The sequence below is a fragment of the Falco cherrug genome, chromosome 7 (genome assembly GCF_023634085.1).
Source record: "Falco cherrug isolate bFalChe1 chromosome 7, bFalChe1.pri, whole genome shotgun sequence".
Taxonomy (NCBI): Eukaryota; Metazoa; Chordata; class Aves; order Falconiformes; family Falconidae; genus Falco; species Falco cherrug.
Genome location: NC_073703.1, coordinates 7,584,647 through 7,609,759, shown reverse-complemented (window position 1 = coordinate 7,609,759; position 25,113 = coordinate 7,584,647). Strand labels below are relative to the sequence as shown.

The window sequence follows — 25,113 nt, the reverse complement described above, 5'->3', positions numbered from 1 at the left end:
ATGTTTAAACCCCTATGCCAGCAGCTTCAGTCTAATGCCTGCTAAAGCAAAAATGGAAGACTAAAATTACAAGCTGTTTATAACATGAATTTATGTTTCACAATCTGTGATGACAATAGAGCTTAACAGAAATTGTCTCTCCTGGGGACTGTTCTTCTCCACCTTTAAAAAAAAAAAAAGTTGAGTGCATGATTTTATTTATTTATTTTTAAAACAGTTGTCTACAAATCCCAAGTGACTCAGCAACTGGCTGACAGAAACCTATGGGATATACATTTAGGTAGCCGGGATAAGCAGCCAATTCTTTCAGAATGAAAATTCATCATGTATGTGGCTGGGCTCAGCAACTCATATTTAAGGAGGCTTTACTACGCTTTTAGCTGCCTGCTGAGTTGCCATCCTGCAGTCATCTAGGAAACTTTTTTTTTTTTTTTTTTGGGGGGGGGGGGAGGGGGAAGACTTGCCAACCAGGCCAGATTATTTAAGCTTCATTAGACCAAACCGACAAAACAGTATCGTAAGATATAATCACATCCATAATGGTCAGCGAAAGGATTTAATAGAGTCATCAAGAAATTCTACTTGGATATACAGAAAAATTAGAAGTCTGATGCAATTACTCTTAACAATATGCAACACGTGTCCCTACTATCCTGTGCTAACCATGTGACGAAACACAGAAATCCTACACAGCATTCTCTGGCTTTCCACAGTAATGTTTCTATTCTAACAAACTGAACTAAGACTTGCATTAATCCTGTATTTCCACCTGAAGAGAGATTTAAGATAGTGCAAAAAAAAAAAAAATCATCTCAATCCACAAAAGAAAAAGATAGTGCTGTCAAACTTGATTTAACAGAACAGGGAGCTCTCCTACCCCCCCCTTCACACAGCAGCTACGCAGCTTAAGATCACATAAGTCGTGCTGTAACCTGCTTTCTCAAGGCAGTTGAAATACTACCAGCTTGCAATCCCCAAAAAGGGCTTTAAAAGTATTAAATTACATATATGCAGGTGCTGTGGGGTTTTCCAGTCATGAGCTAACTAGATTGAAAAAAGAACCTTCCTCTCCAAATACAAGGTAAAACACGTGGGTTGGCACCAGAGAGAAGGTGACTAGTAGTTCAGGTCTTATCCACCAAAAACAGTTCCTCCAGAACACAATTTAAGGCAAATACAAACCAAAGTAGCTATGCCAGTAGGAATGAACTCACTCTTCTGTGAGTGGATGCATTTGACTCACTTTTAGCATCACAAGCACAGCCCAACCAAGGAAAGTGTCCTTTATGCTAGAAGCAACATTCACACAGGGTGTTTATTATCTGAGGCATCACAACACAAAAACCAGGGAGTAGGGAGGAAAACCACCTCTGTGATACCAGTCAAGGCGAGTCTTGTCACAAAGCACCCTTAAAGCACACAAGTGAGAAGCACCCAGATAAACAGGGTTAAGCATGGACAACTAGAGCCCTCCCAGGCACAGTCAACCACCACAACTTCAAGGTTTTCTTTTCACTGAAGATAAAGAAAGGCTTCCAATCCTAAGTATAGGATTTTCAACCTATCTATGCAGATCTTCTGTTCAGCAATTAATTGACCTTCACTGTAAAATAGTGAAAATTAAAAAAAAAAAACAAAGCCACACACAAAAAACCCCCAACAAAACAACAACCACATGAAAACTAAATATATACCTCATTAAAAAAAAAGTGCCACAATGGTTTACTCCAAGTCACTTGCTCACCCTTGGCTTTTAGGTTCAAGGTGACATTTCAGCCTATGATCTCCATTTTACATTTATATACTACCCAAGGCATTGGATTTCCAACCCTATATACAATTTTTTAGACACTGCGTATAAGCACTGTGGGTGATGCACAGTGTTATAATTCTGGTTAACAAAACAGTTTAGGTATTTAATCAGCCTAGCTGTACTGACTGCTATTGCTTGGCAACTGCAATTATTGTCACCATATCCACTTTTGTTATAAGAGGACTGGAATGGCAGAGCAAGCAGGAGGATTACTATTCATCCTCTGACAGGTACTTCTGGAGAACCTGGGGTGCAAAAGGTTACCCTAATGCATTTCTAATAAATCTACCCATGAGAAAGAGGTGGGTCTAACTGGGTGAGAGAAATACAGCCACAGCACATTTCATTCAGCAGCTCATCACCAGGGTTTGGCTATTCTGCTCCTCTTCTAGCCAAAAATAGGGAGTGCTGGAAGAAAGGGATGCAAGAAGTTACAGATGGGACTTAGAGGCAAACCAAACAGCAATATCAAACCTGGATGCCTGAGGCACTCCCAGCTTCAGGCACCTCCCTCCACTGGGATCTGCAGCTGCACACACTTACTCCAGAAGGCACACCAAGGCAAGGCAGGGATGGAGATCTCAGTCTTCATCATCATTTTTACCTTCTTACTTGCATATACAAACCAGTCCTAGCTGAAGGTGCAGCTGGAGAACATGTACCTAAGCTGAATTTTCCTAACTCCCTGGTATTATTTCACTATTTTTTCTGGTCATCAAGATGACAACATAAGAAATCTGAAGATATTTGAGCCAGAAAGAAAAGACTGATAACTTCAAGGAGAGAAAAACAACCAAGTGAAAGAGCATAACAGTGGACTAGCTCTAACCAAAACAACTCAATAATTAAGTTACAGTTTTTTAAATAAATAAGCATAATCATTTGACACCAAAGTTAACTATTTTACTTTGCATTTATGGGGGGGTGGGTGGGGTGCGCACACTGGTTGGCAGTTTTTAAGTTTATTGGGATTTAGTAACTATTAAATGATGCCAATTTTTCACTAAAAATAGATTCTTTGTTCACTTGGTACTTCTGCTAAACCAAAAGATTAGTAGTATACTTACTTAGTACTAACATATTTGTCGAATTCTACAGCTATACATTTATTGAGAACAACACAAAATTAGAAATCTGATCAGAAGAAGGGAATGCAGGACATTTTTTAAAGCAGGTTTCAGTTTCTTTTTACAGTGGATATTTACAAAGAGAAATATACAAAACAAGATCTTAGCTTGGAAAAACAACCTTAAGGTCACCTTTAAACTTAACTTGTTGCATTAACTAGGAAAAAGTGGATCTAAACATGCGTTACTAGGTTTAACCTGAACTGATTCTTGAAAAGCACAATTATTGCAAAGATCATGATCTTAAAAGATGTCCTCCTCACAAAAGTCAGTTTTCATCGGGAAGGGGGGGATGGGGATGTGGGGGGGGAACAGACAGGACACAACACGGACAATCTCTCCAGACTCAATTTTTCAGAACTGAAATAGAACTTACCAACCAACATGACCTGGCTGACCGAATTAAAAGAAAAATGTCCCTCCTGGAAACTTGTGAAGTGGGCTACTGCTGCCAAAGCTGGTTTAACACTAGAACACCTGGAACCACAGCCTGCTGAGCAAGTGTGTTTCTTCAGCAATGCGTCTTTGTTAACAAGTGTGTTCTACTTTTATTTAAATTATTACAGTATTTCTATAATTAACCTATGATAAGAAAGCCTTCCTTAGAGAACTTAAAACATAACCTTAAATAATCAACTTCATCCACTGCAACAAATAAGGAGCTAGACAAGAAAAGGGAATGAAAAGAAACCACATGAACCCTGTAATACCCTCTTAAATTTATAAATCTAAATGACATGTTCTTTTGTTTCACTGATTTCTGAAACACTTTTATCATGAGTAATTATACAGCCACGTTGTACTGTGCAAGATAGACAATAAGTATTACCTGATGTTCAATAACTACCACCTCTCAAACGAAGGGACCATCAGCAGAGGTAATTCTGCAAATCCCTTCACAAGAAGGGAACTATCGTATGGGTAGAAGCTGCTCTCAAGACTTCAGAATTAGGCTACAGGATTGTGTCAAAGTAAATCTCTCTCTGGATCCAGACTACTTTATATTCAACGAAGTGTTGGCAAGACAGCTTCCTTTGGACACCAGGTTTCACCAAGCTCCAAAATCCCGGAACTAATTATAGCATCCCGCATCCTCCCCTGCCAATGTATAGTAAAATCAGCTGCCAATCCTGTAAGCTAAAAGAATCTAATCTTCACTGCAAAGGATGTGCCACTACAGCCACCACAATAAAAAAAATGAAAAAAAATTTTTAAAAAAAGAGAAATGGGGAGAAAAAAAAAAAAAGTTGTTCTGTCCCAACAACATTAAGCCACACCAGCCAAACAGCTCCTGCCAACATAAACTGCACCTACGGGGTGGGTGTTCGATGGCATAACTACATTGGGTAACAGTGCCACATATGCGCTTACACACAGCTATATTGCAAAGCTTTCAACTAAGTCTGATCCGAAAAAGAAAAACATAAATGAACAGAAGAAAAAAGAGCTTAGGTAAATATGAACTGAACAAGACAACACCAAAAACCCTTCTTTCCAACTGCCAGCTTGAAGGCAAAAAATCATGGGGAGAGCAGGGCTGATGGACAGCCCCTGGCCTGTCCTCACGTGTCTGACAGCTCCACTAGCCTCTCGCTGTTGTTGTGAAAGAAAACCACGGTATTTGTCCAAGGCTAGTTGGTTCCATGTTAAGAAAACACATCTGAGCGGACTGTGCTTTGCTTTACCACATGCCAGCTTCCTTCAACTTCAGATTCAGAAACCAGGACTTAGTCTCCCTATTTCCTCCAGTTAACCAGCAATTCACGACGCAGAGAAAGTCCTGAACTCCTGAACTGGCCCCAGGGCCATGAAAGGTCACACACCACCTTGAAGGGAAAATTTTCTATTCTGATTTGGAAAAGGCAGACACACAAAAAAGGGGGTCTCCCGGTGACAGGCAGGACTGTGTCGGGTGGCACCACAGCCACAGTCATCTCTGGTGAACTCTGTGAACAACAAATGCAGACTTGCCCCCACATCATCTCCCCTTCCCGTACTCAGACTGACAGAAGAGATCTACCTGCCCTTCCTTCTCACACTCTTTTTCCTCTCTACTTGACCAAGACACCAGCTCACCCTGACAGAGCCAACAGCTGCGACACGTAAAAGTGATTTTTTGCACCACTGCATCAGGGCTGACAGTCACACATACTAGTGTGCCAGCTGCCCTGGTTTCACACAGCATCTTTGCAAAAGCCCATACCTATTAGCCACCTCAGTTGAGACAAAGCCGCAAATTACGAAGTCAGCATACCAATGTATTTCCAAGCTGTAGAGGACACAGGAAGACAGTATTCTGTAAACCACGCTGAAGAGCCATGCTTTAATCTCAATTCAGATACCCAAAGTCGAGTTAAACCAAAAACGAAAAAAAAAGATAGCACAGATCAATCACAATGGAACTTTTAAGTGCCAAAGTGGAGTCCCTGAAGTTACGCTTGCCAAGGTCTGAATGATCTAACTCCCAACCCAGGTCATATTTTGATATTCCATACCGAATTAATAATAATAAAAAAAAAAACACCAAAAAAACACAACTAAGACTTGTGCAGGAAAAGGGAAAAGGCGAAAAAAGGGGAAAAAAAAGAGGTCATCTGAAGTAACACACCAGTCAGTGTTCCTCTTCAAAATGCAACACATGGAACAGACTCTACTGAAAGAAGTTTATAATGGAAAAGATAAAACAAGCAATTCAGTGAGAGACTGGGAAGTAATTTTTTGTGTGTGAGAATATGGAAACAACCATGCTGGGTGAGGTGAGAGACAAGGAATGGATCTTTGCGAAAGCTGTTAACTTATTACAACGTCAAAATAAAACTAGAGTAGTGAACTAACAGATCAAGTGAGCTCCAGTCACACTAACCAGTCCAAAGGATGACATTTTGACTGAAAGAAAAGGCCAGTCAAAAGGAAGTAATGAACAAGATATCCATCAAAGAACAAAAAGTAGGTCTGAGCATAGAGCCAGCAGCAAGACCGCACCAAAACTTGCAAATGAAATGTAAAACATCAGACTTTGTAATCCTGCTGCCAAGGAATTACGCACCACATGACGATCAATATTACAATACACACAGAGATATGTATTTTTATCTCAACCTCTATTTGACCCCGTGGGAGCTACAGACACTTTCTCACACTAATTCACATTCTTCAAGGAGAGTCAAGATGGGGAAAAAACGTTGGAAGTGTATCAGGTTCTGTCTCCTTTCAGCCGATTTTCACTGAACTGTACCAAAACTCTCTCAACAGTTCAGAACCTATCTGTCCTACTTGAACACCTGGTCAGTAAAACAACACACTTCAGGATCACAGCAAGACGTTTTGTTCATGCAATAAGCCAAGCCCTGGCTTCGCTGTCAGTCCTTTCAAGTCGTTGCCCTTCCCTCATTCCATCAAAGGCAAAGCATCTTTAAAAAATTCCTCTGAAAGGCCTGAACAAGTGCCTAAACTTCCAAGATCTGTTCTCTATAGCCTTGAGCAAGAGCGACAGGAAATAAACTTCTCTCTTCAATGGCTGCTTTTAAGGTTTTTAAAAAACAAAACAAAAAAAAACCAAAAAAAAAAAAAAAAACCCACCGCAATCAGCACTAGACTACTACAAAACTGGGAACTGCAGATCAGGAAACAGAGAAGGAAGGGAAGGCAACAGAGAGAGGAAGAAGAGGGTTTGATTTTTAGACAACCTGAAAAATCCTTACTTCAGTGAACTGGTAAATAAGCAATTTCAGTTATTTTACACATCTTGCATTACTTTCTGAAGCATAACCAAGCTCAAGTGAAAAGGGTTAATTATATCCCTTATGCTCCAGAGTATTTCAGCAGGCTACGCATTATGTTCTTCTGAAGGGCAACTTGTTCTTTTGTTTATTGTTTAAAACAACAACAAAAACACAATGTGTCCAACACTAAGGTGGTGATTACCAGTTTTACTAAAAGAAATACAAGACTGCGGGCTTTCCGCTGCTATAAAGCATTTAAACCTATTCTGTTTCTCTGACACTTTTTTTCCCCTTGCTCTTCTCTGATAGAGATCACGAAAACAACTAAGACATCTGACATACAGGAGTACATCCTGCTGATTAAGAAAAAACAAGAGCACATTACTCTTGAGAGGATACAAAGCACCACTTCCTAATGCATTCTACTTCGTCAGCACAACAGGCTTCTTGTCATTTCAAAGAGAAACTGGCCGTATTGATTTTTCCAAAACACAAGTATTATAAAAATATTACGCATTTAACTGGTTTAACAAAGCACTTTTGTACTGGGACGTATCAACACAGACCCTGTAAGACAAGGTATAAGGTATCAAGGTGTGGCTTTAAGTATTTGAAGATTCTCTACAAGAAACAGCTTTGAGAACTGCCATGATCACTCCCGACAAAGCTCTCCTGCCGCTACTATAACCTCAAGACAGACATGTCTTTTAAGTGCAGCAACTCTCACTTCTGAATTCACAACGCCCTGAAGAAACATCATACTTCTCTGAAAACTGGTGTCTTTCCACACTTCACCAAATTTCAACCACTCAACTCAGTGCTCCATGTTTGCCCAACTTTTTCCTAGAGGAAAGTTCTTTACACCCTCTCAGAGCGATTTATTTCTTTAGTTGTCACCTTGCAAACGCCAAACCAACGTGAATGTGTTTTTCTGAATGTGAAAACCACACACCTGGCTTGTCAAGAAGTCTGGAAATTTTTTTTCCTGTTTTGTTTATAAATTTGAAAACCAAACTGCTCCCAGACAGCAAGATTAACTATCTCTTCCCCCCCCTTCTCAGCTTTCTACAATCCTAAATATGGCAACATTGGAAAAACCTTCTATACACTTTCCAAGGGAAAAGTATATTTCTCCTTCTCCTAGTTCTTCATTTCGTTTTCATACAGTGTATCAGACTGTACATCCATGGCAAGTTCCAATGGTTCAAAGACCTTCCAAATAGTCGTAAGACAGAACACAGACTGTTATTTTGCCTTCCAAAACACCACTTCAGAAAAATTCTTGAAGTATCAAAATTTTGTGAGGGATGCAATAAACAGAGGAGAAGGGACAGTCTTACCTCCCACCTCCTCTTATTCCTCCAAGGAACTAAACTCAGTTTTCTCATCCTGAAGTGATACTTCAAGACTTCTTTGTAGCTTGCTTTCAAATGTAACCCAGAACAGTATATATCCTCCCTTTAACTTCTTCCAACAAATACTCTTTCAGCAGAATTTATTCTCACATATGCAGTGTGGGCAGAGTCTAGTAATGTGAGTTAACAGTCCCTAACAAGAAAAAAAGAATAATATTCTTTTTTTTTGCTAACAGTAAGTTCTAGGAAGGAGGAAATAAAAAAATAAGATTTTAAATCTCACTTGCACATTACCAGTTTGCAATTAGTATCTCTGAAAGAGCATTAACCCCATACAACCCATAATAAGAACAAAGCTGCAGAATGACAAGATCAAGGAATCATCAAAAGATAATTATAAATAATAACGGAGAAATGCAAGGTTTTCTCGCTCCCGCGACACTGATGTCCCTACATCCCATTCTCTGTCACTGTGCAGTCTGACATGCATTCTGCAGTCACGCTGCAAAGCGCAGGAGACTTTCACAAGTACCTGGGAGCAAAGGGATTTCAGAATAGAATCTTCTGAACCAAGTCACAGAAACACAGGTCAACCAGAAGAGATCTCCAGTACTGAGGAGACTAATGAAAAGTTTAAGATTACGCTTCTATCAGTAGCCACTTAAGAAGCCTCTTCCCCCCCTTACCTTGCTGAAAAGCATATTTTAGTGCCCAGACTATCATTACTCCTAGGCAAATGAGCTAGCCAGACCATCACACTTCAAAGCCTCCCATCTCAGACACACACCTGTTCTCACTATAGACATTTTTGTACTAACACCCAGGGCAGCATTGAATTACTTCAGATAGAGTCACTTCCACATTCCACCCTCAAACTCCCCTCCAAGAAGTCATCAGTCACTCTCGGCTTTCACACTTCAGTAATTTTGGAATCAACAGGAAATGGAGATCAATTGTGATTTTACTAACTCAATAATGACTCATCATTCAACTTCCCTTAGCCTTCAAAATCATCTGCGAAGAGACATGATAGCGAGGCCAAATTAAAAATAGCTAATCTGGCTTGCACGCAATTAACACTCACTTGTCCATCAGATATGCCACGATTGTAACATATTCAGGCATCTTGAGATATCGCCACATTATGACCATCTTTCTTATCTCCTTGTCAGATTCCAAATGCAGTTACAATTTGGCTTTCTTAGCTTAACCAGGAAGAATAATCAATTAATAAAATTTATTATATAAACTCATTGTACCACATTCTGTAACATCCATCACTCAGTTTGAACATGTCTAAGTAAGTTAACTCTGCCTACCAGTGTCCCTAGCTAATGACAATTAATCTCCTATTCTTTATCATTAATATCTTTCTGCTTACATAACCTCCAAGCAAAAAAAGAAATTGCATGAAATTAAAAGTCAATAAAAAACAATTATTTCATTTATAAAAATAGAAAATCATTTTATATAAACCATTTAATGCATTCTTCTAAAAATAAACTTAATTACAAATCTAACATGAAATTATAACAGCATATATTAGGGCAAATGCCTACCGTAATTTAAATAAAAATAGTAAGCATGTAATTTACACAAAGAACGTTTGGACTGGTGAATTTACTGTTCAGTGCTCTCTTGGAGCCACCCTTTGTTGAAATGCTAAGATAGCTTTTACATTCAACAGCTACTTCTGCAAGTGCCTCATTTCAGTTTACTCAAATGGTTCAGTTCAACAAGCACTTAATCCCAAATTAAAAGCGACTCCTGCATAGAAACTTGAGAAACACTCTGAGCAAGATCTATTAGCTCTGAACTTCTGAGAAACAACAACAAACTATTTTTTTCTGCTGATGTTTGGGGTTTTTTTTAGATCATGCCTGTCCATCCATCATATTTTAAGTTTTAAATTGTCTCAAAATACAGATGATCTGCATTTCAATTAAAACTCCATTTTTCATCCAAACAAAAAAGTAACCCAAATGAGAAGTAATCTACCAGAAAATAAATGTGAAAAATTAAGGATCCAAGTAAATGTATCCAAGGCATCTAATTATTTACATGAATGTGTAGAAAAGGGCAAACACTACTCATTAGCAAAAAAGCTTGTATTTTCCAAAAAGGTTGTATTTGTGAATCAAGGTGTTCTAACAGCTGTCAGCCAATTAAAAAAAAAAATCCAAAATCTCATTTTGCATATTTTTAGCTAGACTAAAAACTGTGTACTTAAAGCAAGCTCTCCCAGCTTGCTGTTTTAAGTCACTATGAAAATCACTCAATCTCAATAAAAGAAAAAAATTGTAATATGCTAGTAGTGCTCTAAGGCCTTCACACTAAAGAGAAAACAAGCTCTGAAGGACAAATTGGACCAAAATTCACATTTCCACCACTGTTACAAAGCTACACAGAGTTGCAGTGCCCAGTGGAAGCATCAGAATTGGTTTTAGTTATGTAAAACTATTAGATTCATCAAGCACTCAAGTCTACATCTCCCACCAAAGCATACCTTTGCTAAACCAACTCCCCATATTCCAATAAAAAGGATTCAGCTGCTTCGAGAAGACGGCTGGATGGTGACACACTGATCCTCACATTTAGATTCACAGCCATTTCAATAATCGGCCCCTGCCTTTGCCAGCAGCTGCCCCTGGGCAGCGAGGGTGGACTGCAACACTGCACTGCAGAGACTTTCACCTGTCCCCCAAACACTCCCCAACTCAGAGGAAGCATTTCCCCTTCCAGTCCCAGAGCCCACGATGAAGGGCTAAGCCACCAAAACCCAGCTCTCACGCTACAGACACAGAAACGCAGAGTACTGCTCGCTGGAGAACTGCACTACACCATTTGTTTTGTTTCTGCTTTAACCCGTTCTCAACCACATGATGCCATCCCCTCAGGCTCTTATCGAACCCTTCCACCAGAGCCGCCGTAACTCGCGTCAGCTGAGAGGAAAATGAACTCTCGGACCATCTCAGCAGTTGTGATCACATGCTGCATCCCACCAACCCACAGCCTAAAACTATATTCGTCACTTCCTAGGCACCAGGCTCGACACCAAAACCAGCCCTGCAGTCATGGTCTTCTTCAACTAAATCATCAAGGAACCACAAAGCGAGCATGTGATACCATCAAAAGGCTGAGTATTGATCAAGAGGGAGAACAGAAGGGGACACACCCAATGAAGGTATGTAGAGGTCTTAAACGGAACATTCCTCCCTCCCCTGCAAAAATCAGTGGACATGACAATTATGTCCTCAGCCCCTCTGCTCTTCACTTGTTCCTCACCCACTTCCCCCTGTTAAACAGGATTCACATCATCTCATCAGGTCTGAGGGAAGCTGCGAGGGTGTTGAAGACTAACTCGAGGCATGAGACACTATGGACAGTGACAGTCACCCTGAGGACAGAACAGTATTTTGATACTGCAGTAAACAAGGCCCAGGCCACCCATGCAACAAGCAAGACACTGAGTAGCTGCATACTTCTGTGGCCAGTTGCTCCTGAAGAATGAAGAGCAGTCCTACAGAACAAACAGAGAACATCCCAGCACGTACGTCCTCATAGGGTGGCCAAACCACGCTCAACCAACACCAAGTTTTGTTCTTTTCTAGCTACATGTGACACCAGGTATTCTTCAACAGTCACCTGTGAAGATCCAGGGTTTATTTTTAGTGTAATATACTGTCTCCTCATCAGCCAGCTGATTCCAACACCTCCACCCCTATACTTCTGCTAACTTCTTCTAACACCTGACAATGCACAGCCTCCCAGTGAAAGTGCCTTCACCTGGATGACAAAGTCACATGAGCATCTGAAGTCACATCAGTGTTCTAGAAAACCAAAACCAACCCTCAAGGATAGCATTTCTCTGTATTTTACCAGTGGGGAGGAGCATACAAACACCCGGAGGAGGAATACAGTTTCTTCCCAACCCTTGTATACTGTCAGCTTCTGCAACAAGAGACGTGATCACTCCCTATTTTAGCATGCATGACTACTAATGCTGTTGCTCACAAAAATTATCCGGTCTTTTTTAAAATCCAGTTGTAATATTTAACTTCAGGCTTTTCTACCCAGCTAGGGGATGGATACAGGTGAATACAGTGATAGCAGCATCTTGCTCTGCTTTACTTGCTGTTCATTAAAAATAAAAAATAAAAAAATGGGGGTGACCTTTGATCTCAATTTATACTTGTCAAATCAGTATTCAAACAAAACCCAATCTGGAAAGAAAAACAAATGCGAACACAACTGTGTGGCATTATGATACAACATCTGATTCCCACATTCCAATTCTCTTGCTCTCTAACACTGCAAGGTATTGTGGACAAATGTAAAAATAAAGTCACTGATCTCAACTACAAAAACACCAAGAAAATCCTCAGACAATGCTGGCTTAGCTAGTGGAATGTGTAATTCCTGTCTTCACACTATCAGTTTCTTTCATGAAAAATACTGGAAATATCTTTTTGCCAGGTTAACCAACTCTGACTTCAATCTCACTGACAAGAAAAGTACAGCTGAATAATTCCATTCATATGCAAATTGTACAGTAAGCCGCCAGTAGCAGCACTTGCAGAGACTCCCTCGCAGAGATGAGCATTTATTCTGCCCAAATCTAATCTGTACTGACGTATCTGAAATGAAACAAGGCCGAAAACATACAGCCCCAACAATTTACAGGAGGTGTATTTTCAGCCTTGATGTTGTTTTTTTTCTTTTACTTTGTGGGGTATTTTTAAATATTAAAGAGATGAAAGAATAGAGAACTGAGATTGCATCTGTTGCCATCACAATTTAACCACAGTCCATGTATTTATACAGTGGAATCTCCAAAATAACACTGCATCTGTTAAGATGACAGTGTTTTTCCATGGGCTGTGCTGTGTTATAGTGGAGTTACTCCAAAGCTATTGCTTTTGAAGTGCTGATTGCGATCCACCCCAAATTCTTTTTGTAATCTTCCTCAAATGTATTGAATTGTAAAGCTGTTGTTTCTCAGTATGGCTTGGGAACAACAAAACCCTAACACATCTCATCAGCAGGCATTTGGCACTGAAGCCTTACTGCTAATGCAACATGTTTATTTAAACAATGAACTACCAAAAGAGATACACAAAACACAAACCATGTAAAAACAGATGTCCATTTCACATGTGTTTCTGCTGAAGTCCAGAACCACCACCGCATACACACACACTCGAATGCATTTTTCTCTCTCTGTGCCTGATTTCTGTAGGATAACAACAAAACCAACTTGAAACGACCCTGGTTCATTCACTGGTAACGCTAGCCACATTTTAGAACCACAGCCCATCAAAGCATATACAAGCTCAAATTTTAAGAAGGACTCTCATGATCTGATTTAAGTATTAAATACATATTGCATGCCTATTGTTGAGACACAGTATCAATGAAAGTATTTACCCACATAATCACCTTACTCGAACGTGACAAAAATACTAACATTTTAAAGCACACACACAAGAAATCGAACAATCAAAACCTTCAGTCACTCCTAGACAGCATCCAGGCAGGCTCAAATCAGAGTCTCAAACCAAGCCAAGTCTCAAGTTTGCAAGAACAAATGTGCTTTCCTTACGTCCCCTTTTTGGGCTTTTGTACAGTGACAACTGCATAGACTCAGCCCCCATCATGGGTGTAGCCACTGGAAGAACTGCACGGGAATATCAATGTAACTTAATAAAACAAATTCAAGGTGCAGGAGCAACAGGACTAACAGACCCTTCCGGCATCCTCCTCCACAAAAATGGTCAGACATCCTATTGGTTTGCAACTTTCCTTCCCCCAGTCTCAGTACTTCTCAGGTCTGAGAAAGAGGAGCAAAGTACACACAGTAACAGCATCTTTACACAGCTGGGTGTTCACTCTCTCCAGCCTTTCCAGGAGGCATGACACTGGCAATGGGCCAATAAAATGTACATCCATCTGAAAAAAAACCAACAAAAACCAAACAAAACAACAACAAAACAACAACAAAACATCCAAAAAAACACACTTCAGCCACAACAAACTGGAAAAATGTTAACTGCAATCAATACAGAACCACAAGCTGCTTCCACCTGCTGCGGACACAGAACCACCAGAGAGAAGCAGTAGCTAAAAATCCCATTGTGGGACCAGAAACCATCGCAATTCCGGTAGGCTCCCCACTCCACCCCAATGGGTCCGTGAACTCTTAACACAGTTTTCGACATCATCATGTTAAGGTGTCTCTCTTAACGCTGGTTCTCAGCTAAAAGAAAGGTAAAGCCACCTGAAAACAAGAACCTTCCACGTTATTTAACCCCATCAGTATCTTGGAGAACAAATCACATCCCCAGTGGGATACATGAAATTTGACTAGAGAAGGCAACAGTAACAATGTAACTAAACATCAAAGGCCCCAGGAGAAAGCAACAAAAACATGGCAATAAAACTAATTTCTGCACCTGGGAAGAGCACAGGGGACGGGACAAACAAGGTACTTCCACTGCAACTTCAACAAGAACACCACAGCCAGATGTTACTTCAGATCAGCTGAGCAGTGCAAATACATGCTTGTTCCTACAACGCAGTGTCACTCCGCACACAAGAGGTCTGCAACGTGCTTTTAAGCCCTTCAAGGTTCGTACTACTACAGATGGACCCAAAGGAATGTGACAGGAGCGGCAGGGAAGCAACACGTACCATGTGTAGAAGGACAAAATGTGGAGGCAACTCTAAACTGAAGCCCATGTAAATAATGAGGAAACCACCCTAGTGAGATCGATCCAGGGGTAAAGCCCTTCCACAGCACAAGCCAATTCCCTTTTAAAAGTTTGGTTACAGATGGTTTCCAGGAGCAGCTGTCACCAGACCTTTCTCCAGAATGCTGTATCCACTTGGTTAAGACTCAAGATTTGAACTATCCATCTTCATAAGATGACCTTCCACTTTCAGAAAAACTTCTGATTATTTTTGAGGGCTGCTCTACCACACACCATTTTAGGGTCTTTTCTACATTATAAACTACTTCGGGAGCTTGCTTCTCAAATATAACAAGCTGCCTGTCTACAAGATCAGGAAAACCAGCACCATGTCAATTTATGGTTGGGGAAGCTGCTTTTGCATCCAGGAGATCTGGAATTCTCGTTCCCCACCAATAACCTTTTCCAAACACAACACTTTAGCTCTTGCGAAGTTTCCCTCTGCATATATATCAGGAAGACTTCTCAAGCAGAGTACCATGATCCATAAGCAAACCAGATAGTGTCCCAGTAAATATAAGGGAAAATCTCCTACCACCTTGCTGAAACACTTCTTACAAACCCACAGCACCCTAACAAAAAAAACACAAAACTAACTATGTGATGCCATCCTAACCTTGCTAATACACAGTTACTAGCAGACCCTTTCAACTGCTGTGCTTAGGGAAGTTTCATCCCATCAATACTCTCCAGGTTTCAGCAGAAATGTGTATATAACTAAATACAGAGTGAACACCTCAGTCCGCCCTGCTACTTCATCTCATCCATCTTATCTAAGAACTGCCACTATAACACAGTTTGAAGATAATGATGTACTCCATACTTGAGAATCACACATTCAGCTGCAGCTACCTACTGTATTCCAGTAGTAACAAATGGAAGAGGTACTTCAAAGAGCACATTATCCCAGCTCTAATTTATGCATGCTCCCTCTTACCATCAAGCCATTTATTTTAAACCTGTCAGATATACTTGTAATGTAGCATCATGAATAATTTAAAAAGTAATCTGTATAAACCAAGTTTATAAACTTAACAGCAGGTACAGTACCTTTCATTCAAGCAGACTGCTCTCTGATAAAGTACAAGGGATCTTTGACTACTTCAGCATGTATTCATTTCATGCATTCTGAACTTCAAAAAATTCTTCTTTCCTGCCTCCAATCAAATCCTCTGCTATTTGAACTGTATTGTATAAGTAGCTGACTTAAATGAGTAGTGTACTAATTTGTGAACTGTTCATATTGAAGGAAAAAAACTAGAAAGTTTCTGGAAACCATCAGTAAAAGTGACCCGCCAACCCATTCAACAGGAGGAAAAAAAACCACACACATGTGAAGTTTGCCTCCATCATTAAGAAATCCAATGCTCTCTGCACGTCCCTGATGTTGTCACATTTAGACACTGCTCCCCTCCACAGAGAGAAAGGATGTGCAGCAAAAAACTCCAAAACAGCCCACCTGTTAAGAGAAAGTGTTTTGATCAGAGGTGATGCTCACGCTTCCAGGTAAACAGAACTATCTTTACAGCATGTAATGGCACCAATAAGAGGTTTGCAGATAACATTCGTTCGGACTGGTCACAGAGCTATTTCAGTAGCATGTGCCTCACTGGCAACACACAGCAAACAAACTCATTAGGTCACTGGACTTGCCCAAACACACATTTTCACAAACGAAGTAGTCACAAAAGCAGGACAGACATGTATTTTAAACTATTACAATAAAGCACATACATGTGCCGTTCAACCATTTCCTGCTTAAAAAGTTTCTTATTTGTATAGCGCACACTTCTTTTTAAGTCAACTGCATAGCATGAAGTTCTTGAAGCACAACTTGGTTAGCACTTCTCTTCAGTGTCAATCTTCACGTGAATTACTGCTCCCAGTTATTATTAAAATGACTTTGTGTTGCTACAAAAGCATACATGTGCTGTTTTACCAAAGTATTTACTAGTGGATTTGTTCCTCTAGAGAAACAAACTTTGCACTTCAGTGGGGTGTGAGGTTCCTTCTCCCCAGGTAGGTCAAAGATGACAAGCGTCCTTGAAGAACTATCTGGGGAGGCACTCAAACATACAAAGTGCTTATTTCTGCTCATACCACCAAGTTTACCACAAAAGGAACATTGTGGTAGGAAATGCACACATCTGGATATTCCAAAATTAATAAACAAAATTTTATTACATTAAAGCTTACAAGTCATATGCAAATCAATCTGTAAATAAACAACAATTTTGTTTTTCAGCACATTTTAAATAATCTTGTGCCACAACAGCAACTTCTTGAGGATATCAACACTGAAGAAGTTAATTGGTGTCTTGAAAGATATCCCTAAGGGAACTGTTCATATTTAGCATTTGCAAAGGTTAAAAAGAAAAATTTTCAGTAATAAATGCAAGCTAAACCTTCAGAATACACCACCATGCTAACACTGGTTTTGCCAGAATGCATCTCCTTAATTAATGAATATGCCAAACTATTATCAAACTTATTTAGCAAAAACAAGTAGTCCTGCCTAAAAGAACTAGAGCCTATTTTTGAGCCTGAGGACTTGGTCCAGCTCTGTTTGCAAGCACAGAACTATACGAATGAACACTGTGTGCTGCTCATCATTTGCTGGTCCTCGAAGTTTGTCTCAGACGGTTCAGGACACAAAAAAAAGACAAATATATTACAACAGAAATCAGTCCAGACTGTACCTGTCATGGCTTGGCTAAGAGGGAAAAAAAAAACAACACAAAGAAACCACACACAAGACAGGCTGGCTAACAACCACAAACATGTCTTCATCAACTACTGTTTGTTGAGTTCTGCTTTTGTACAATAAAAAAATTTTTGAAACTATTCTTTTTAAAGTGGCTTTCATAAATCATAAAAACTAATCCAACTAACCTACACAAAGAAGCTGTCTATACAATTTACAGTGATAGAAAAATTATACATGTCAAATATATCAAAATACTAAAACAGTATTTCTACCTTTCAAACACATAATTGCATTCCCAAACACAAAACTCTTAAAAGCAGCATGTTCCATTACCACCTAAGCCCAGGAACCTTAAATGCTCAACTTTGTCAAAAAGATCTGAAATAAACTGAAACTACAAATCTGCAACAACTTTAATTATGAGACTCTTGAGACAATTACTCAAACTGCAGCTTTTTTAAAAATTTAGCATACACAATAGTTTAATAATAAACTGCAGATTACCCATTCCTATGTGCACACTCACACATATAAATAAAATACAGCTGATACTTGATAACATCACAAAGCCAAATGTGAAAGCTTTAGACTAAAACCCAAATAAGAATGTATTTCATTCCAGAAATCAACATTCAGAAAGTCGTCATTGCTTGTCAGTCATCACCTTTTCAAGAAAACAAAATAATGCTCACCAACTGTAATAATTTAACTACAGGTAATCTAGATAAATACTCCTTATTTAAATTATTAATTTAATTCAGTACATTTTGTAAGTTCTGATCTTCAGGGCCATTACTTACAGATGATGAGGTAGATAAGTTGTTTTCTGTGTGGGATCACAAAGTTAACTTCCAGTGTGAGAAAAACAGGTTTCCTGCATACATTATTTCCTCTCTCTCAAAGTCCAGGACCATAAACAAACTTCTCTACAATGAAGTCTGTGGTAGCTCACAATTCACGCAGATTGAATATACACACAATATAATTAATCATTTAGCAAAACTGCCTCTTCTGGTCTCACCGACTTAATAGTTCCAGTGATCACTGGTAAAATCTACCACAAAGTAAAAAGGAAAAAAAAATTATTTGAGAAGAGAAAAAAAAGCTTCAGTTAAACATGAATTGAAATTGTCCTTTAAAGCTAAGAGATTCAGCTCTAAAATGTATTTTAATTCTAAATGTTAGATGCTTTAAAAAAAAATAAATTCTCACTGAAGACATTTTCTTCCAGTATCTTCTTAGTAAATGTCAGTTTAGCAGAAAATTAAACAGCGTTTGAAACAACTTTTCCCAAGGTAACATATATTGATATAAATTAATTATTCACCAACGAAGACAGATTCAAAAATCACCGTATGGTAACTGCTCAACACTAGATTTTGAACATGTATTTCAAGATGACAACTACTTCAGCATTACGGCAGTTGCGCTTTAGCTATACTCTAGAATCAGGCTGAAGGAACAACTGGTCAGGGAAAAACTGACATAAAAATTAACAAAATAGTTTATCAAATCTGAGCGATTTCCTTATTGAATCAAATAAATCATGCCTTCTGTTGTACTGAATTTAAACTAATTTATCTGTCTTCTCGCTCTCTGCAGCCCCTTCCTCACCCCACTTCTCACAACCTACTTAAGAACCAAGGTAAATGTCCTTCACTTTACACACAGAATATTTCTCTCTCTCAAATGTTGGTTCAGCACTGAAGCTTCTAACACACATCATCTTTCCACACCCATTCCTCTGCTTTCTCATGTTCTCAACACATTTTGCCTGTTATTAGCTAAGTCACTACCATTTCCTAACCCTTTCAGTTTCTGAGTCATGCAAGCCTTTGCTCCAATTCTGGTATGGGAACACTTTGAAAGTACAATCTAACACAATCAAAAAACTCAAAGTACTGCCTGGCTCACCGCTCCTTCCCATGGACCCCAATCCCCATCACTCCCCTGAACACTTTCCTCCTCTCCTCTTTCTGGTGAGCCAGACTGACACCAATTCCTTAAACGCTCTGGCATTTTCTATTCACAACCTCAATTAGAGAAGGAATTATCCAACTCTCATTTAACAACATTCACTAACCACTAGGCGTATATGAAAACGCTGATGTTAAAGCTAGGTGTGCTTAACACTGGCACTCAGGAGGTCATAAGGGTTTTTACTAAGCAACCTGGGAGAGAGATTAAACATACAGCACGAGCTACTGTTTATTAACATCAGAAACATAAAATATAGCCTGGATAGACAAACAAAAGCTTGGAGCTAACATGAACAGATCCATCAAGATATCTATCAGTCTCGAGTATTATCAGACATAAAAACATAATTTTTATACTGAATGTTTAACCCATTCCCTTTCTAAATGTACATGAGGGTGAAAATCGGAACCCCACCACGTTCAAAGTAGAAAAGGAAGAAAACATCACGTTTATGCTTCATCTTTAACCCACCCCTATGATGAAATAGCCTCCAACAGCTGTAGTTCTACACATCAAATGCACTGTTACACCAGCATACACTTTATCTTAATGAAGGGTCTTTTTTTATTTTCGTGGTGTTCTAACAAAATCTCAGGGAAATCTCAGAAATTTAAAAGGCTTTTTTTTTTTTTTTTTTTTTTAATCAGAAGCTTTCCACGGAAGCTACCTGTATTTTAAAGAGGTTTCTGTCACAGAGCACGAACAGATTTTATATGATTTAGCATTAAAGGGATGGGTCTCTCCCCTCCAGTTGTAACTCCTTTGTATTCCTATTTAGGAATGCCTTGCTTGTTTGACCGAAAATGGAAGTGCCTTTTAGCTATGACACAGTATATATGAAAAACAAATAAAAATTAAGATTAATCTTCCTTCCACTATTGTGGGGAGAGAGAAGAATATGAAGAGATGCAAAACATCTGCTCTGGAGATCATTTTTCCCCCTAACAGCAAAATTCTTTCAGCAATAACTCGTGAAAACAAAGGCTATTAAACTGTAAACTACAAAGACGATCGATTAGAGGCAGTATTCAGCTAAGACAAGTTTTTCAGCCTATCTTCCCACATTTAAATGCCTAGATCATCTTCTTCAGAAGATATTTCATTTGGGAGGTTTTTAATCGGGTCATTTTAGCTAATTGGCAACTGCAAACACTTCAGAGGACTGGAACCTAAAATCCTAAGATACTGTTCCTGCATTGTTTTATTGACAGAGCTGGGCAAGCATTTTTATTTGAAGGTGTTCTGTACCAGGTAAGACAAGAAAAAGAAAAAATTCTAAGTGTGTATCCTAGTAGTTTAAGGATACACCAGATCTCCTCCCTCCTCCTCCCCTGTTTCTCCACACTACTCCATCCTTTGTAAGCCCTTCCCCAAAGAAGGGTACTGGGGTTTTGTTTTTAAACTTAACAAATTAATCTTCCCTCTTGACAACAGCTCTAGCCAAAAAGTTCAACTCGTGGAAGTAAGTCTGCAGCTCTCCAGCTCTAGCTGGCCCTGCCACTACAACGCAACAGCCAGAGCTGGGCCTTAATTTGCAAGGAGTTAATTGGCATTCGCTGGCTAATGAAACACAATATTACTCAACATGCATTACAGACTCCATCTATGCCTTCTTGCTCGCCTCTTTTTTTGTTTGTTTGTAGTTAGTCTCACTGTCAGTGCACCCAAAGAACTTGCCTTTCTTTTCAACCTGAAACTACTACTTTTAGAGAAGCCTCTCCAGGCTCCTGAATTCCTTCCCTTTACATTTAAAATGGAGAAAATTGATCTCTCCGTTCCTTCCCTCCGACAACGGCATATCTTTTTGAAAGCGAGAGGCACACAACAACGGCTCATGGAGCACGCTGAAAAACACACAGCGGAAGAAACTGAAGCATCAAGATGCAGTAAAGGAACATGCCCGTTTCTGCAGACACCGAAGGAGAAGGAGCAGTTTTTAAAATGGTTGGGCTCCAAGACACATTCACCATCTCCCTGTCTACAGAGATACTCCAGAAAACAAGGGATGGCTAATTCCATGCAAGAGAACCTCAATCCAGCGTGAGCCCGACATACCAGAAGAAAACCCATCAGCACCGGGATTAATATGGTGATGATTGCAGTCTAATCAATTGCAGCGCCAGCCATCCATCCCTGCCCCCTTTATTTCCCCTGCGCCCGAAGGGGGCGGGCACTGCAATATAATCACAGGTTTGAAACGCACAAAAACAAAGCCGGGGCTTTTGCAACTCCCAAGCAAGACAGACAGACAGGGCGATCCGCAGACGATAAACGAGGGAGGGATCCAGACATCTCGGTGCGCTGGGGACCCGGCTGCTGGCAGCGCGGTCACGCACAATGAACCACGTTTTTCTCGGTGCAGCACTCGCACACACGGAGGAAGCAGCTCGCACGCTGCCAAGTCAACTGCACAAACCTTAATGCTAAACGCAACACAGCTGCTTGGAAGAAAAAAAAAAACAGTAAGAAAATCACCTTTAAGAATACAGCCCATCCGGCCGTCAGGCGTTTATGCGCAAACGTGAAGTATCAACCTAGACGCTAATTTAAATAATAAAAAAAAAAATAACCAAACACCAAACCAAGAGCAGACTGTGACCTTTAGATTGCGGGATGCCACCTTAATTTTGCACCCCGAGCACAGCGAGTGAAACCCTTCCTCGGGAGTAAAGCGGCAATAAAAGGCAAGGCGCTTATTTCCAGGAATTCTTCACTCGCTATGGCAGGTTATTGCATACAGCCTCTAAACACTGCCAAAGATCAAGCTCTTTCCATGCGGGGAAAGCAAGCACGGCTCTTCCCTGCCTGCAAGTGTTTACTACGCAGCTCGCAGCCCTGGCTGCAGAGGTCTAAACACTGCACCGGGCTCCGGAGGGGGTCAGGAGTAGTAACGCGGGTCAGGTGGGGGGAAACACAAAGGAGGGGTGGGATGGGCATCACGACCCCCTCCTCCGGCTCGGGGGCTGCGGCTCCGCCGACCCCGCGTGTAAAACCAGCCGGGCACCCCCGGGGGAAGGAAGGGATGGGAGGGAGGAAGGAGACGTGCAGCCCCGGGTTGTTCAACGTGCCGGAGGAGCAGACGCGTAACAGGAGGAAAACACACACATCCCCGCGGGCAGGGGCGAACCCGCTCACCGCGGCGGGAAACGGCCCCTCACGGCCCCCCCCGCACACCCCGCCGCAGCCCCCCGCCGCCCCTCACGCACAACGCCAGGAGCCCCTCACACACACACCCCCCTACGGCAGCCCCTCCTCACACCTATTCAGGCAGGGACCCCCCCTCACACACGCACGCACAGAGGCAGCCGACGCCCTCGCAGGCAGCCCCTCACACCGGGCACCCCCGGGGGCCCCTCGCCGCCCCCCCCGCCGACACGCACCGTACTCACTTTCCCCATTTGTTGGCCACAGACAAAGTGCGGCGAAGACGAGCAGGAACCCCCAGAAGACGGCGAGGGACCCTCCTCCAGCGCCAGACTTCATTCCTCTTTTTTTAATTGGACAAAATCCCCTTTTCCGAAAACAAGGAAAAAAAAAAAAAAAGTCCGAAATTGTTCGCTTTCTTTTCTCTCCCCCTCCTCTAAAAATAACGAAGGAGGCAAAAGGCGGACGAGAAGCGGGGCAGGATAAATAAATCCACGTTGCCTGAAGAAATGAAAAAAACAAGACCCTTCGGACTGGTAAACCGGAGGGTTTTTGAGGTCCCTGGGTGTTGATCTTCCGGAGCAACCACACCAAAAATACACAGATACTCAAGATGTATTAACGGCAACAACAACAAGGCATGAAAGCCCCGGGGCGACGCTGTCTCCGGGGCGGCGGGGCGGGCTCCGGGGCGGGGGGCGCCGCCGTCTCCCCTCAGCGCTGGCTGCAGTGGTACATCGTGTACAGGAGTCGCAAACATGAGGCACATCGGGGCTGGCAGTCTGCATCTTCAACCTCCATTTTCAAACACCGCACACAGAGGCAGCGAGCACACACAGACACAAAAACTGGGAGGGCTGCGGGGGAAAAAGGGCGGGGGGGGGGGGGGGGCGACCCAGACAATCTTATTACAAAACAACAACAGCTTTTTCGTCCCCCCCGCGCGGGGACGGGGCTGCCCTGGCGGGATCCCCGCGGCTCCTCTCCCCGCTCGGCGAGGAGGGGAGAGGGGGGGGAACACCCCACGCAAAACCACCACCCACAACAACAACAACGCCACAAGTCCGGCTGGCTGCAGAGGCTCGAAATGCAGAATTTGGAACGAAAATGAATTAAAAAAGCTCCCCCCCTACTCCTCCTCTTCCTCTCCTCGGCGCCGCTGCCACAGGCTCCTTCTCAAAAAAAAAAAAAAAAAAAAAAAAAAAAAAAGAAATCCAGGACACACACACAAAGCAGCAGCAGGGCGAGCGGAGCAGCTCAGCACCCCGCCTCCTCCCCCCGCAGCTCTCCTCCTCGCATCCCTCCGAGCCGCCTTGCCATCGCGGCGGGGGCGGGGGGGGGACGACGACGACAACAACAACAACAACAACAACAAAAACCACCCAGCGAATTTGTAAATCCTTTTCCTTTTTTTTTTTTTTTTTTCCCTCCTCCTCTGGGTGTGCGCGCGCTGCAAACCTTCCCCTCGCGCTGCCCAGCCCAAGGCAGGGGGAGGGGGAGCGGGGAAGAGGTGTGGGGGGGTGGGTGTGTGCGCGTGTGTAAGCCGGGGGGGCGGCGGGGGGGACGAGGAAGGCGATCCGGTTTGCTGAAGGTCAAAGCCCAGGAGCTTGTTGCGAAGGGTCTGTAATTCCTCCGGGGAGGGAAGGGGAGGGGGGGAAGGGTCTGCTGCTCCTCCCAATTAATTCGCCGCTCGCTCGCAGCAGGGTTCGCGGCGCTCTGCCGCCGCGTCTCCCCCGTCTCCTCCTCCGCGCTGGCTCCCTTCGCACGACGGAGAGTGAGCGCTGGTAAACAAGAGCCCCGGCGTCGCTCCGCCGCGCCTGCCGCCGCCGCTGCTTCTCCTCTCTGCGGCCGCACGGGGACGGGGCTCGCGCCCGCCCTCCCTCTCCCGCGCGCGCGCGCACGCGCCCTCTCTCTCACAGAGGCGCGCGCTCACGTCCCCCCCCCAGCGGGCTCCCCCTCGCCCAGGCGGCGGCGGCGGCGGCGGCGGCGGCAGCGGCGCGCGCGGAGGCGGCGGCGGCGGCGGCGGGGCGCGAGCGGGCGCGAGGCAAAAGCCGGAGCGGGCGCGCGCGGAGCGGAGCGGGGCGGCTGCAGCCCGGGCGGCGGCGGGCAGGGGCGGCCGCCGCGCAGGGCCCCGCCGCTCGGTCCCGCTCCTGCCTCTGCGCCGGCGTCCCCCTAACGGGGACGGGGGAGCGGGCGGCGGCGCCCTGGCGGCTGCTCCGAGCATCTTGCGGGCGCAGGGGGGAGGTTCGGCGGGGGAGGCGGCGGGCGGCCCCGGCTAGTGGGAGCGCCTCCGTGTTCTTCGGAAAGGAAAAAAAAAAATATGGGTGCACGTGTATGTGAAAAGGGACCGCGCTCGGGGGAGTGAAACGCGCAGCGCTGATCTGCACATGGTGCGTTTATTTATCTGCCGCAAGCAACCGCAGGCGCTGCTCGGGCCGGACACCGGCGGGCGCAGGCGGAGGGCCGCGCCGAGGCGCGCTGCTCCCGGGGCGCAGCGTGCGCGGCTGGGCTCACCT

General features: G+C 42.8%; 1 protein-coding gene across 2 annotated transcripts in view; it reads right to left on the bottom strand.

The window, feature by feature from the left end:
- Window positions 1-23,442, bottom strand: part of IGF1R (insulin like growth factor 1 receptor) — a 195,435-nt gene extending 171,993 nt beyond the window's left edge. Inside the window, exon 1 of one of the 2 annotated variants that reach the window (XM_005436633.3) lies at window positions 22,843-23,442. In XM_005436633.3, the coding sequence (XP_005436690.1) occupies window positions 22,843-22,936 (94 nt within the window). In that variant the 5' untranslated portion in view covers window positions 22,937-23,442. The remainder of the gene's footprint in view (window positions 1-22,842) is intronic. The other variant, XM_005436632.3, reaches the window with a different exon arrangement.
- Between the last annotated feature and the right edge of the window lie 1,671 nt (window positions 23,443-25,113).